The sequence below is a fragment of the Parus major genome, chromosome 3 (genome assembly GCF_001522545.3).
Source record: "Parus major isolate Abel chromosome 3, Parus_major1.1, whole genome shotgun sequence".
In the NCBI taxonomy this organism is placed as follows: domain Eukaryota; kingdom Metazoa; phylum Chordata; class Aves; order Passeriformes; family Paridae; genus Parus; species Parus major.
This window is the reverse complement of record NC_031770.1, coordinates 57,696,169-57,712,023: the sequence shown is the minus strand read 5'-3', so window position 1 is coordinate 57,712,023 and position 15,855 is coordinate 57,696,169. Positions and strand designations below refer to the sequence as shown.

At 42.6% G+C, this 15,855-nt stretch overlaps 1 protein-coding gene across 1 annotated transcript in view; it reads right to left on the bottom strand.

Moving 5' to 3' along the window:
- Positions 1 to 14,291, bottom strand: part of SLC2A12 (solute carrier family 2 member 12) — a 30,712-nt gene extending 16,421 nt beyond the window's left edge. The window contains exons 1-2 of the mRNA XM_015623354.3: positions 13,988 to 14,291; positions 5,107 to 6,423 (exon numbers count right to left, since the gene is read on the bottom strand). Coding sequence (XP_015478840.1) covers positions 5,107 to 6,423; positions 13,988 to 14,102 — 1,432 coding nt within the window. The 5' untranslated portion in view covers positions 14,103 to 14,291. The remainder of the gene's footprint in view (positions 1 to 5,106; positions 6,424 to 13,987) is intronic.
- Positions 14,292 to 15,855: the final 1,564 nt, after the last annotated feature.

Genomic DNA, 15,855 nt, shown 5'->3' with positions numbered 1-15,855 from the left:
TGTGGGTATGGTGCTCACTTCAGGAGCTAAAACAAAAGAGTGAGGAGTACATAATTTTTTCCAGTTTTCCAACCAGAAATATTGACCCGATGGCTGAGGCTAGCAGATGGCCACAGAGGCCATATATCCCAGCCTGAGAGGGCTTCCCATGGATATTTCACTCTTTTACAGGTTTTTAGCAATACCAAAGTACTGCCAACCCTACAAGCCCCCACTCATGGGAGCTATGCCTCAATGGGACTGCAAGAGCAATGTGGAAAATAAGGGTTTGCAGTAAGCTCTAAGACAAGAGCTTCCTCCAAGAAGGTTCTTCCAAGACCTGGTTATACACTTAATATGTTGACCATAAGTACGTTAAAAATATATTTTGAGGTTTATATCTGCATGGATAGGTAAATGTGGTATTTCTTTGTGCCAAACCCTGAAACCCAGGAAACACTTCTCCAGCTGCAGACACTGACTTGCCTTGGTTGTGTTGTGGCCACAGCAATCTGTGTGCAAAGAAGGCTCTAAGTCCTTGGGCCTGAGGGATACAGCTCTGAGGTGTCACCTGAAAGAGGAGTTTCTCTCCAAGAAAAGAGCTCTAGAGTTTATCCCTTGGCTTTGAAGAGCCATACAAAGCTGGCAGCTGCTCTAGGACATGAAGTAATAGAACATCTTTGTCACAGGTTGGCAGAGACATAAGTACCTTTGGACTTCCTACAGCTAAGTTTTGAGGTTTTGAGGATGATTCATGTCATGAAATTGCTCCTCAGTCCCACTTGTAGGTGTTTTTGTGGATTTCCATCTGCATGCTCAGCATGAAATGCCATGAAGCCAGCAGAGCTGATGTGATTTGCTCCAGCAGATTATCCCAAAGTTCATTGGCCAACTGCCTAGATGCTTTTGCAGTTACACAGAAATGTGTTTAAAGGACAGAGGAAGAACTCTTGTGCAAGGTACCAAAGCCATACATGCAGTCCAAATGCATATATTTGACATCCCTCTATCATTAAAGGTGGTCCTCATTCCACACCAAAAAAATCCCTGAGACATGCACGGATTCCCTTGAACTTCACTCCCACAATATGTGTAAAGAGGTACTTCCCAAGTCCTGTTTTGCTCACTTGCCTTTAATTTGCAAGAACAAATTCAGACTGGGAAAACAGATGGTTTGGTCCAGACTCAGTCTGCATTGCTTGCTTCTCAGCCTAGGGCTTGTTGGAGCCACTCTGACTTCTTTTTGATAAAGAGCATTGCCTCTAGACCCATTGCATCTCTGCATACCTGTGTGTGGTGGTACTGTGTTCCTTCCAGCTACTTACTGATGAGATCATCTCACTCAGGGGATATACAGGAAATACAGGGGAAGTTGTCCCTATTCAGTATTTGATCATAAATGGTGCAAAAGGAGATGGTCAAGGCAGATCTTTACCAAAGCACATCTTTGGTAATGGGTGCAATCTGACATCTGAATTTTGCTGATTGTGTCTGTGAGGAGAGCAGCAGAGCTCTGGGCACCCACTCCATTTCAGAGAGGCTACTGCTGCCCTACAGTTGCTAAAAAAGAGAACTCTCTTGCACATGCTCCATCCAAACACAGGAATCCTGTACTTCCTGCCTTGTTTTGGAAAAGAAGTCTGATATCCCAGGAGCATAGCTTTCCTTGTTCTGGCATCCCAACATGTTGTATCACACACAGTGGTGAATGAAGGAAGTGACACCTCTTTATGAGAAAAGACCTCTAGTTTTTGCCCCTCAAGTGGTTTGAACAGAGCAATTGGCAAATTAGATGCTCTGAAACTATTTCACTCAATCCTGTGTCATTTAGTAAGTGGTCATGCATGGTCATAGCCCTGACAAGATTATTTCTGTGTGCTCTTTGTGTTAAATTAATTTCCAGGGTCACACTGAGTGAGCACATTTTAGCTTGGGTGATGAACTGGTGATCTTGCTCCACACCTCACTTGTCTCATCAGCCTGTGCTTGCTGATCCCTGTGAAAGGCAGCAGTGCTTCTGCCAGGCTCAGACTTCTCCTGTCCCTCCTGTCCACATACAGCAGGTTCCAATGCTTCTCTTCACAAACACGTGCTGCAAACAATGAGGAGCCCCTCTCACACTTCACATGGCAGCCAGGAGTGGTTTCTTTAGTGCTCTGCAGGCATCGTTCCCTCTTCAGAATGGCTGATTCTTGTTTGTCCTTCCTGACACACAGACAAAGGGTAACCCAAGACAAACATGGGTGTCAAGCAAGCCCCCTTAGCTAATGACTGAACACCTCTGCAAACACCCCAAGAGAAATGGCATGTGATGTTCTGTGGTGTGATGCAACACTGATTTGTTGCATCTACAAAACGTCCTCATAATTGTGTGAAATTGAGTGTGAACAAGCAGTTGAATTGCAGCTCATCAAACATAATTAGACTGAAACAAAGCAGCAGAAATACCCCTTTTATCTTGTGTAAGGGTTGATGATATAAATACAGAGCACCCTAGAATCAAAAAATTGACTAAGCAGATGCTTGCTAGTCTGTGAATTCTTTTGTAATGGAAAAATTACTTTTATCTCTCGCTGTCTATTTTTGAATGCTCATCAAAGTGCTGCCTGGGTGCTTTGATAAAAGACAATAAATATATTTAGCATATGCTTGGTTCATTAAAAATATCAATCTATTTTATGTAATTTGGCAACAAAAGATAAATCATGGAAAAATACGTTTATAAATGTCTGCTACACTAATCTGGATTGTAACTATCTTTTTGACCAGACTAAAAAGAAAAAAAAAATTAAAAAAAAATTAAAAAAAAATTAAAAAGTACAACGTAGTTCAAAAGAAGAAGATAGAGCTCAGATTGTGTGATCTGTCCTGTGAAGAGTGTCTCATCTCCTAATGGTCCTACATAAAGCCTCTTTTATCCCCATAGTGCAGAGCATGGACTCAAAATGAAGTGGGTGAATTTGTTCCAGAAATGGCCCTGTGGTATGGAAGGAAAAGAGCAAGATCTTCTCTGCTTTTTGTCCAAAAGATGTTGATTTGATCTACAAGCAGAGGTGTCCTCACCAGCACCTTCACCTTAGCCAGCCTTTGCATGGAGGCAGGCATTGCAGGTTCGTGAGAGCTTCCCACTGAAAATACAGTGAGTGGTGCAGGGGTTACAGTGCTTTTGTCCCCAGGCATTGCCTGGACAGTGCAGCCTCAATGCCTCCTTCCCACTGATGACTAGACAATGGAGAACAGTCTGGTCCACACCACAGACCAGATTTAGAGAAGAGTAACATAAACACGCTAAAACTATTTACTTTACATAAGCAGAGGGGCTATTTTTTTTCTTTACACTAAGGAAGGTTCACTGAGGGTAAGAAATCAAGGCTTTGAAAATACATTCAGGGATTAGGGCTCCAAACAGGAGATGTTGTAGGCTGTATATGAAACACAAATTATAACCTTGCATCCCAATCCAGACTATTTAAGCATGATACATCCTTTGCAGATTCCAAAAATCTCTTGACTCTTTAACTCCTGCATTTTCTATACGCTGTAAATTTTAACAGAACAGTGTACTTTCAAAGGCAGGAAAATGCCTTAGCTGCAATTTGAAACACCTGTATCTCTGCTAGGCCTGGCCTTCACTTGCCAGGCAAATGCATCTTTCAGTATAAATTGCCTCACAGTGGCTTTATACATGATTTCTCCATGATGGAGCTGAGAAGGTGCCTCTTCTTTCCCATTTTCTGTTTGAAATCACTTGAGCTCTCACGTCAGGAAAGAGGTCAGAAAACAAGCACTGGCCTCAGAGACTTCTCAGATCAGCCTGGAAAACACATCAGTTTTTGTAACCCCCAAGAAAATAGACATTGTTCTCATTAATTGTATATTAGGCCAACTCAAATGACTAAGAACCCATTTACAGCCAGGTCACCAGGAAAGCATATTTCAGCAGGAGGCCAAGACTGAACATGTGACCCCACTCTAAGGGTCATTAAATATATGTTTGAAACACCCAAATAAAAGTTCAAGTAACGTTTTCTTTTCACAGTTTCATCCCTGGTTTTGAACCTATGTCATAGGGAGCAGAATCCAGTCCCAAGACAATCTTCAAGGGAAGGAATAATGCTGTAATAACACAGTCAAGTTTGCAGCCCTGGCAATGAATGCTTATCTCACACTGCTCTCCCAGTGAGTAATGTTTAAAATAAATAAATACTGCAGGGGAGTCATTGTTAGTGCAATTGTTGGGTTGTATCCTTGTGGCAAGCTTTTTATCATAATAGTACAGGAGAGTACGGTTTGTTTGCAAGGCAAGTCTGAGCCAGAGTGCAAAAGCACATACAGCCTGTTAATAAATAATGGACTGGGCATGTGGGTTTTGCAGAGTGACTTAAAAAGTCTACCCCTTCAAAGTACAACATTATGCAAGTGCTATTGAAACAAAACAAAAGCGAATGGAGAGATTTAATTTCTAGTCCCTTGGAATGCCAGATCTGCTCTCCTCAGGAGAGAGTGGGACCCACACAAGTGTGATGGCAGATGCAGCAGTACAGCGTCAGCTGTACAGTGTCACACCTTTGTGTCCTCCCACTTGTGTGTTCAGCCCAAGCAGTGTCAATGGTACTACAGCTTGCTCATGAATTGTGATACCTTGAAGGTGTTTTCTGTATCTGAAGACTATTACAGTCAGTGGGACTCAGACAGGTTGGTATTTTGTGGATTTTATGATGTCACACCATACAGAGGTCTAGAGCTTATCACTATCTTGGGTTTAGGAGCTGGCAGCAGTGCCTAAGTAAGTGCCTACATCTTAACTTTCCCAGTGTAAGGACTAGAAAGAGGAAAGATAGGGGCTCCATAATTTTGCTGTGCAAAGCTAACAGCAGTTCTTGACTGAAGAGGGACCAGTTAATTACACTGAACAGAAGGGAGATCAAGTCATTGACCTTAAGGGGCAGGACCTCTTCCTAAAAAGCACATACATGCCAGGCCTACCAGGATGGTCTGTGACAATATCAGTGCATACTGGCAGACACTGCTCTGCCCAACTTAAGAACTGCCTAATACCAAGCCAGGCATGTCATCCCAGCACTTAACAATGTAGGTTACAAACAGTTAGAAAAATTAGACACTTACTTGGTCCAAGACCTATGGAAAATGCAGCAACATAGACAAGCAGGCTGGCCAGTGAGAGCCATTTCAGGACAACAGGAACCTCCCCACTTTCCATGTGAGACCCTGTTGTGCTTTTGCCTCCTGCCAGGGCAGTCCTGTTCAGTTCTTCTGTCCTGGCAACATCAAGGCTGTGTACATCAAATGACAGTCTTTCTATTGAAGTCATGCTTGAAAACAGGTCCTTGAGACTCCCATTGGTGACAGTGAAGTTTCCTGGTCTCTGGAGAGAGAAATCCTCTGGAGACTGGCTTCTACAGACCTTGGTGAAATTCACATGTATGTTACGGTTCACTAAACCCATAGTGACCAAGGATATTGCCATAACAGAAGAGCCAATACACAGAAAAGTTTTACTTCCAACTTGATCCACGAAAAACGTGGCTGGGATTGTGCTGACCACTTTAACCACTCCAACTCCAGTAGAAGCCAAGCTGGCAGCTTCATTGCTCTGGAACCCAACCGACTTCAAAACGGTCGATGCATAAAATAAAATGTTGGGTTGTCCAGTTGTTTGCACAAAGAACACCAGAGTGAGTCCTACCAGCATTCGGGCCCTCATGTTGTTTTTTGAGCGAAACAGGTCCAAGAAACTGTACTGATGTTCATCTTTCAGGGAAGACTTGATCACAGTAAGCTCTTTAGTAGCATCAGATGTTTCCCGTAGCCTCTCCAGTACTTTTCTCGCCGCTTCATCGTTGTTTGTCATCACGAGAAACCGAGGGCTCGGTGGAAGGAAATACATGGCAGTAGCTTGTAAAGCACCTAATGGAATCACGAGGCCAAACATGTACTTCCAGCCATGAGATATGCTGGCAAATGCATAATTTGAAATATAGGCAAAGAGAATGCCTATCACAATCATGAGTTCATTGAGTGATACAAGGAGGCCTCTCCTGTGCTGTGGGGCGATCTCAGCGATATACACACAGGTTGCAATTGATGATAATGATATGGAAATACCTATGGCAATCCGGCCCACGATGAGTACCTCGTATGATTCATAGGGCAGCAAAATCAGACTCCCCACCACAAGTAAAGAAGATGCAAAAATAATAGCAAGTCTCCTTCCAAATCTGTCTATAAGAAATCCACCAGTAAGGGATGCAAATAAGGCCCCAAAAAGCAGGGAACTTACAATGACTTCCTGCTCTTTGCAAGACAGTGTTAAAATGCTGCTCATCTGAAGAAGAGCTCCAGAGATAAGGCCCAACTCATAGCCCATCAGAAGTCCACTTATGGCAGCAATGGCAGAAGATAGAAAGGTGAATGTCCCACAGCCTGAAATAAGAGGATAAAAAAAAAAAAAAAAAAACTTGAAAGAGTGATTTCTGCAACATTCAGACAATTAGTAATAACTTTATTTGATATACCAGTTTAAAAAATCTCTCTGTAACTTTTAGACACAGCAGTTAGGTACAATACACATTCAGCAGCAGTGGTGACATAAAAGCCATGCACATAAAAAGCTATTTCTGAAAAGAAAAAAAAAAAGGTAATGAATATAAAATTGTTAGTTTAATGCTTCTGTGCCCCTGATCTTCTTGATCAGAAGTCAATAAGGTTTTGAACAGGTCCTAAATAATTAAATAATCAAATAATTAAATAATTAAATAATTAAATATTCTGCTTAAGAATATTATTGCAAAAAGAAATGGTGAGAAAGAAGTTTTTGCCTTGGGATTTTTCAGTGTACTTTCCTGAACTGAGGGAGCCTCATCCACCTGACTAGAGAACCATGAGCAAGGAAACCATAAATTTCTTAGCCAAATTGCTTCAACCTTGACTCAAATAAGTAACAAGTTTTCCCTCACCACTTATTATTTCCTTTATTTTGCCTAAGGATGACATAAAGGTTGCTGGTACCATTGTTTTTGTTTTGCCAAACTGGAGACTTATTCAGTGAGCACCAAGCTGATGCAGATATCTGGGATATCCTAGGGAAACTGATCTTAGAGGCAAACTCATGAACTTTGCTCAGATTCTTTGGACTATCTTGATCAAATATTTTGCATTGCTTTTGACAGCCATAATGCCAGGAATAAGAAACAGATGATGAAAACAATGCAGATTATATTCCTTTGAATATCTACTTTAAAACAAACTCATTTTATACAATTGTGATTCATTGTTTATTGTTACAAGATAGATTCGAGTGATCATATTCTACTAACTGTGAAGCCTTTTGCACCCTAAACCTTGAGGAACATATCAGTTTGTTATTGTTGGTCTTGTTCTTTCTCCCAGCATGATTTTCCTTGCATCATGATGTTGGCTGCCACACAACTAGGAAAAGAGTAAATCAAGTTCTGATTTTGCAGTTAGTTAGCGAGATGGGACATGTCAGAGGAGAGGTGGCCTTTTCAGCACAACAGACTCCATATTTAGTTAATTCTCCTGTAATGAGTGGTATACGGTCTAATTGGAAATGATAAACAGAGTTTGTTTATTTTTAGCTCATTTTTCTAAGGCGTTAAGGCCCTTTGATCACACTGACTGCTCAGAATTCGTTCCCAGTAATTTTGAGCACATTGGTGAGGATCAGTCCCATTTGACGGAGGATATTACATTTCAAAAGCAAATCTTGAATAGAGAGAAGGAGAGCAGCCCTAGCAGTACCTCTGCACTGCTAAAGTAAACAATGCCAGAGCCCAGGCCCAGACCCTGGCACGTGGCCACGTATCCTACTGAATTGCTGGCAGGATCCCTGGCACATTTGCACCCCAAGCCACCTTGTGTTCTCCTAACAACTCCCAGAAGCAAACAATTCCACCATCCCAGCCTGCAGCCACTGAATAGGCAGACGGGTTATTTTGGAGGGTGGCACAGTGTAACTGTGAATATAAGCAGTGCCCCAGGGGTCAGGGGAGATATGCAAGCCCATTAAATCTATTAAGATAGGTATCATTTATTAGCTCTCCTACCTTTGAGTCAAACAGCAGAAGCCAAGCAGCAGCAGCCCTAAGATACCAAGTGCACCAAATGCACCTCAACTCACTCAGCTGCTGAGCTGGTGTGGCTGAAAAACCAGAGATAGATAAGAGATAGGGGAGAAGCACATAGTTTTGTCTTGGTGGGCCATAAGGACACAGGGGGAATGGGATTATTGTGAAAAGTCTTTCAGTAGGTGGGGGTGGGGGGTAGATTTATTGGGATGGAGATGAGACATCTTGAAGAAAATACCAGGAACAAATTTGCAAAATTCTCCAATGATGGAACACTAGTTTTTATATAGTTGTTGTCCATATCTGTTAATGTTTCAAAAGCTTTTTCTTCTTTTGTATCTGCAGTATCTGAGACCATTTCACTTATTTAAAATAGAAGCATGGGTTAGGTTCTGCTGCACTTCCTTCACCCATTGAACAGTACTTCAGAGGAAGTACTGCTGACTACAGCTAAGCTGCTTTGTGCTGCATCCTGCAATGCATACATGCAATATTTGTTTTATCACTGCAAAACATAATTTCTCCTTCCCATTTATACTTTTGAGTTGCCTGCTTGCTGTATATTATTGTATCTGGAAATATAATCTTCCAGTGAATCCTGGCTGGAAATCTGGGCTGACGACAACACAGTGTTGTGCTGAAGGAATGAGCATATCAGAAACTAAACTGCTAATTTGATCACAGTACTCTGCCCAAACTACTGTTCAGTGCTGATGTTTGTGCTTTCTTCAATATCTCTGTATTTTATATCATTAAGCCACATATATTTAATGTAAGATTTTACCTCAATTTCCATATTATGGAGTAGAGAGCATTGTGTTCGTCCAGTCTGACACTCACAAACAGCACAACATAATCCTTCAGACATTCTTCAATTACATTATATGTGAACCAGGTGATTTAAAACATTAAGCTTTGATTTAAAAATGGCTAGTGAATGAAAGCAAATTACTTTAAGTCATAAGTAATCCAAATGGGATTAAATGATTTCACTTTAAGTTATCTGTAAATTATTTCTAGACTTAATTTCCTCAACTTTCAGCCATCATCCCATTCTCCATTCTCCATTTCCCCACTCTTAACTGTGTTCACTAAGTACAAACTCATAGCCTGTCACTGAGTCATCTCACAGACAACTCCTTTTTAGCTGCTTACCCTGTGAGGCTTTACAAGTTTACCAATCCCTTAAGTATTCAAGTCTCTTTTTCCAGACCATCAACTTCTTCAGTAAATTGTGATCTGGACCCAGTGTTCCTGCAGTGATCACACAGTGCCAAATAGAAACTTGACATAATTTTTCCGTTCTTGGTGCATGTTTCCCTCTCTGCTTGTCCAAGGACTCTCACAGACATGTATAGAAGCTTATCTTCTGATTATCATTCAGGAAAACCTACTTCTTTTCTGACTGGGTTCTTTCCAAGGCACTGCCTTGCCCTTAAATATGCCCTGCCTCATTGTTTCCTAATGAGGAATGCAAATCACTTTACATTTGTCTGTATTAAAATACATAGGATGGGTTCAACTCACCTAACTGTGAGACATCAACATCATCTCTAGATTTCTCTTGTAACCACTCAAGAAGAGTAAGCGCTTCTAGACATCGGAATTAGGTTGGATGCCTACTTCCCTCCATTGCCTATAAAAGGAAACTCTGAGGCTTGCTCAGATGCAGATGCCTAAAGTTAGCAGAGAGGAACCCCAGACAGCACATTCACTTGCAGTCAGCAGGCCAAGGCATCCAAATTGCGTTCAGCCAGTGACATATCCCATTTATTGATCACCCATCACCTTTACCATGCTGTTAAATAATCTGTTATCATTTTCTTCCAAGAAACCAAGAAAAAACGTTAAGTAACAGAGAGGCAAAACCTGAGCTTAAGGCTTTCCAGCAGCAACACAGCAGCATGGACAGTGTACCCTACTGATGCTTTGAAGTCTGTGTCCTGCATACTTCTTAATTCTTAAAATATTGGAGTGTCATTTTTGCATGGTTTCAGTTTCTGAATGAGAGTGTCAAGTCAAGTATCTTGATAGAGTCTACCACCAGCACTGTTCTTTACAATCCAGACTGTGCTCACACCAGCCTGTGGTCCTTGGATCAGAGAAACTGAGATGGTTATTTATTTTTAGTCTGACAGTCTGTACAAGCTGGATATAGAGCTTGGACACCTGGGAATTGATGGGGAAGCATTCAAGCCCATATATTCCTTGCTTCTCCAAGCAGAGAAACTTGATCAATGTCTTCATGTTTGTTTGTTTTTACTGGGTTAGCTGGCATCCTTCTTCATGTGTCCAGTGACACATGCCCACAGTTGTGCAGAAATAGTGGAGGGCTATTTGTCCTTCTGCATTAGCAGCAGCAAAGTCGGTAGTTAACCTGGTGTCTCTTGTCCCTCACAGGCACTATTCCACTGAAAAACATTGTTATATCACCATGAGGTTTTGTTTTAACTGGTGTACCCAAAACTTGCCTGCTCACAACTGCCTGCTGAGTTAAACCTTGAAATCTCTGCTCAGTTTCCCTTCATGGCCTTCCTCTAGGCAAAATTCCCTCTGACTTCAGCATATGTTTTGCTTTAACATTTCCAGATAAAGAATGTTGCAGTAGTTGTACTCACAGTCCTTTTAAGTGTCACTTTTAATGATGCTGCTGGCAGATCTTAGGCATTCTCTTTTTTTTTACAAAAAGCTTCTTTATATATATATATATATATATATATATATATTTCTCTTATTTTTATGAGATGCCAGCAAAACATATGGCAGTATACAGCTCAGGGGAATAAAATATTTTAATGATAGCTTCCAGAGAATTTTCTCCTTCTGTCTGCCACTAACACCATGGCTAATGAGTGTGTGGCTGGTATGTGACAAGTGATTGGAAAGTCTATTCTCTAGTTTCTCATGTAAACAAAGTGGTTTCTCACAACTGTTGTTCAAGTCAAAAGCAGCCCTACTTGGCAAGCAAACCTATCTTTAAGAACATTTGTTGGAAGTGTTTATGCTTGGTTCCTGAAAAGGAGACCAACTGCAGTTGTAGTACAGCAGCACAATGTACTGATGATGGAGCTGGATGGGGCCAAGTACTAAGGGTGTGCCCCTTTACTTATTTTCCAGCACATATTTGGGAAAATACAGTCCTTCCAAAGGCACATTATTTGGTCTGTGCATGTATTTTATGGGAATTATGGATAAATGATCAGTGCTAGGGAAGATCTGCAAGAACACCACTCTTCACCCACCTAATGGGAGGGAGAGATATGGGAGAGGAGCCCTTTCCAGCTCAGTTTGGCAGTACCACACTCCACGTAGGTCCAGACACCGAGATTTCTGTGATACAGTTTTTCTTTCCTTTCTCCCAAGGGATCATTCAGTGTGTATATAGAAAACTGTTGGGACGGGGGAGGAGGGAGGTTACTTTATGTAACCTGTGCAAATATATCTATTTTGATAGGAGGGGACTCGACAATCTCTTCCACCATGGTACTTTCTTATGTTTACTTTGATTTAATCTGAGATGATAAATGTCTCAGTTTAGAAGGGAAAGAAAGTATTTTCCTGTCAGGAAAGTTCTTTAAATCCTTGCAATTTCTTTGATCTATTTAGACATTTGGAAAGTGAAGTTCTGTCAACCATTGGTTAATAAGCACAGGTTAGAAAACCCCAACGAGTTGAATGCATTGCCTAGATATAAATCCACAGCATGAAATACCTTGTTTTTTTTCAATAGAATAAGATCTCTACTTTTATCTACAATGAATTTTAAAACTACAGCATCTGTATTTGAAAATTTTAAGGTATCCCTAATAACATTTCTTCTCCATCTGAGTGCTGTCTGACATACAAAAAAGTGTGTCTTTCAAGGGATATAATATTTAAATTTTCCAAACTGTCATTAAAGAAGATTTTGCTGAAATGTATAGCATGAGGATAAGTTTTCTTATTTTTTTTTTCTTTTTTTAGGATAAATGTTTGATGGCATGTATTGGGAATTGCTGCATAATTAAATCATGGTTTTTCTTTTTGCAAAAGGAAATTCCTATTTTCATGTTATCATGATATTTGCTGTGCTGCCACAGTCACTTTCTCTGTCATCCAGTTTTTTGGTATAAACATATGTAACCCTGTTACTCTATTCTAACACCTGAGGTTTCTTTAGATCCAGATGCTCAGTAGGTGCATTTCTCCTGTTAGCTACAATACATCATCTACCTGTCCCTCCAGGAGTCTGGCAAGGTATCTGAAACAGTTACCCAACAAGATCCTACACAATGAAACAAATGGCAGCTTTGGGACAAAGCTATATTGCATAAAAAACAGAGCTGGAAAATCTCAGGAAATATTAACTTAACCAAAATTAATGTCAGGGCCATGTGGGATCACAATTGCTTGACAAATGGGTCTCTTCCCACCCAAGTGTGAAAGGCACACCCAAATCAAATACTGTGTAAATTGAACTAAAAGACAAGGTGGAAGGAAACCAATCTACCACTCATTTAAACTCCTCCAGTGGTGGGAAACACTGAATACTTTGTACAGCATGAGCCACATTAATGTACTTTGTAAACAATATTCAAATCTCATGAATGAAAGCCCCCTGACAATGATGGAAAGACAGGGAATGCAGATCCTGTACAGATGCACCCTGGCCATGTCATCTCTTACTGCTCTACTATGTAATCTCATTACATCAACAGGTAGCCTATCCCCTGATTACATGAAACAGCATTTGGGCTTTGTTTTGTTCATTTCTAGGAAGAATCAACAAGTTCTTTTAGTTTTTAACTATGGAATTATATGTGCCTCAGGTTACTGCTTTCATTTTTGAGGACAGATGTGTAATTTGCACATACTCTTCTAACCTTAACCCATGTGCTGCAGAGACTTTGCTATCTGTTTATTGCTATTCTATAACCATCTGCACTGCTCTCCTCAGTCCCTAAGGCAATGTTAAATGTGTCTGCACACCTACTGACTTTCTGTTCTTGGCTAACCTCTGATTCCAGTCTCAGGAGACATTGCTTGACAGATCACTATTATGCTCCAACAAAGCATTTGTGCCTATGGTTTCTGAATACTCCTGCATTAATCGGTTCAATCAGCTCTAAGTGAACAAAATCTGCTTGGGACATTGTCATTTCTGGCTTATGACCATGCTGTCCTGTTTGGGCACAGCTGCCTTATGGCCATGAAATATCATGATTGTGGGGCATTGTTCCCTTTAATCATCTGGGAAAGAGTTTGAAAATGCAATGCCACACTGCAGCTGGGAAGAACTGGCTGGGTAGGACAGCAAAGATGAAGAGCTATGAAATCCAGTTTCTGCTCTTAAAAGCTTACTGCAGAATAAACGTTACAGCTGATTTTTGACGGTGTCAGCACAGAAACCCTGTTTCTCCCTGAAATGCTAGGGAAGTAAAACAGGAGGGAGACCCTGTCCCCCCAGCCTTTGTCGTTCCCCTGCATGGGCATGTGCAGTGCCTGCCTGGACTCCCTCCACTCACCCCAGTGAAAAGGGCTGAACTGCCCCCGAGTGTGCAAGGACCACATCACTGCTGTTAGAGCAGGTTCTCCTATCTTTCTGATCTTCATAAAGGAAAAGGATTTGCACAACAGACAGCACCTACGTGAGCAGTAGGACCAAGGCCTTTTAGGGGAAGTAGCACACAAACCTTCATTCAAAAGTCAAGCCGGCAGTCCCCTTCCTTACTCATACGTTCCCCTCTTGCACTTTTGGAAATGGAGAGGGCATGTCCCGAGAGTCCTTTGGCTTTGTGGGGCCGTTCTCCCCCAGCCCCGAGCATTAGCTATGCTGGCAGCTGCTGCTGGCCAACAGCTGGCACCCAGCTCCTGTCTCCTTTTCCAGCTCCTGCCTCCTTTCCCAGCTCCTGCCTCCTTACCTGCTGCAGCCGGGAGCCGGGAGCAGCTGCTGCCCCGGCCGCCCTCCTCATCCTCCCCTGCTGTCATCGCCCGGCTCTGCTGGCCGAGGTCCTCCGTGCTCTGCCCAGGGACCATCGCTGCCCCTTCGCACCTTGGGCGGGAGCACTTCACAGGGCTGCGCTCCTTCCCCGGCCGGCCAGCAAAGGGCAGGTTGTTTTCCTCATGGCAAACAAGTTCCTGAAGCTGGCTGAAACCAAGTGCAAACCACAAAGTGGTTTGTGAAGAACTTTGTTGCTATTTCAGAAGGCTTTGCCCTTTGCAGTGACACAGGCTGTTGCTATTCTGGGGAGCCTATTGCCGGCGAGGGGAGGGCCGTCTGTCGGAAGTATTGCTGCTGCTGCTTTTAACAAATAGTTGAGACATGTATGCACAGCTCCGTGCACATTCCTCACCCATTCACTTACAGGGTCTCTCTCTCGTTTCCCCCGTCTGTTTTCCTCCTCTCCCTGTTGTCCATACGCCCGGGGTTTTAGCGGAGAAGGCACACTGAAGGGGAGGGTTTGAAGTGTTTGCTCTGCCAGCTGAAGTTGGGGCACCGAGCACACACACGCGGCATCGCTTCGTTCTCGTAACTTAGGAGCAAATTATGGTGAGAAGTAGTGGAGAGGAAAACAAGCGTGGCAGCCCTTTGCAGCCTGGCAGTAGCAACTGGGACTTTACATGGCAAAGATGCACATGATATTTTACAAGCAAATGCAGGGCAAGCGACCCTCTTTTCCATGACAGTTGTTTGTAGAAAAACTGAGACTATCTCAGCTATATTGAGTCAAAGACCGGATTTTGATCGCTGCAGGGAGTCACTCTATCCTTACGTGCTTCTGTGGCAGCAGTGCCCGAGGCTGGAGGGAAAGCTTGCAGCAGGTGCAGGTGAGCTGCCCGCAGAGGCTGCCTGCCCTGCTCTGTCCCTCTCCTGGTGGGAGAGCCTCCAAGTGCTCTCAGCAGCACTGAGCACTGCTGCTCCATCAGGCAAGCTGTCCAAGTTTCCCCCAGTGGGAATCACTGCTGTATAATCTGGCAGTGCTGCAGGCTGCTTGTTTGCGCTTGTTTGTTTTTGCTGTAATACACTAACGCCTGCAGATAGCAGGGGAGGGAAAGGTAGATGTAGAAACTCGGTAGCTTTTGCAGTGTTTCCAGACAGGAGAATTCCTAAGCATTTTTTTCCTTACGTAGAGCAGGCACAATAAGCCCTTTATTGATGTTTGCTTAGCAAGAAAGATGTGACAAAAGACATTGTAACTGCTCCATCTGACAGCTGCCTCACCATCAGCTTCAGAAACTGGACAGCCAGAGATGCCACAGGGGCATGGCTTCCACTGGGGAGTCTGGGTTTTGGCAGTGCCTTTTACATGTAGTTAAATGAATCAGCCTAACTCTGCTCTCACATGTTACATACTTTCCTTGTGAAATGTCTACCTGTCAGTCGGCACAGGACGCTGTTGGCAATGTTAACAATTTCTTGACACATCCAGAGAGGTGGTGTTTCTTCATGGGATATGTGCAAAAGGTAATGTTAACTTTTTAAAGAAATTATTTGTGTACTTTGGAAAAAAAAATGAGAGGCTGTTTAGGCTGGGGAAGGAAAGGAAATGTTTGCATAGATCAAGCTCAGCTGTGATAAGATTCCTCTGTGATGATGTGGTCTGTAATCGACCTCCTCTAACAACCCACACCTCATATAACCCACAGCTCAGCACAAGCTCTCTGGAAACTCAGCTAACTCCACAGGTGCACAGCTGTTCCCACACCCCAAGTGCCTTTACATGTAATGGTCCTGGAGATGTCAGAGAGCTGCAGAGGTGTCTGTGGCAACTTGACAGGGAGGAAAGTT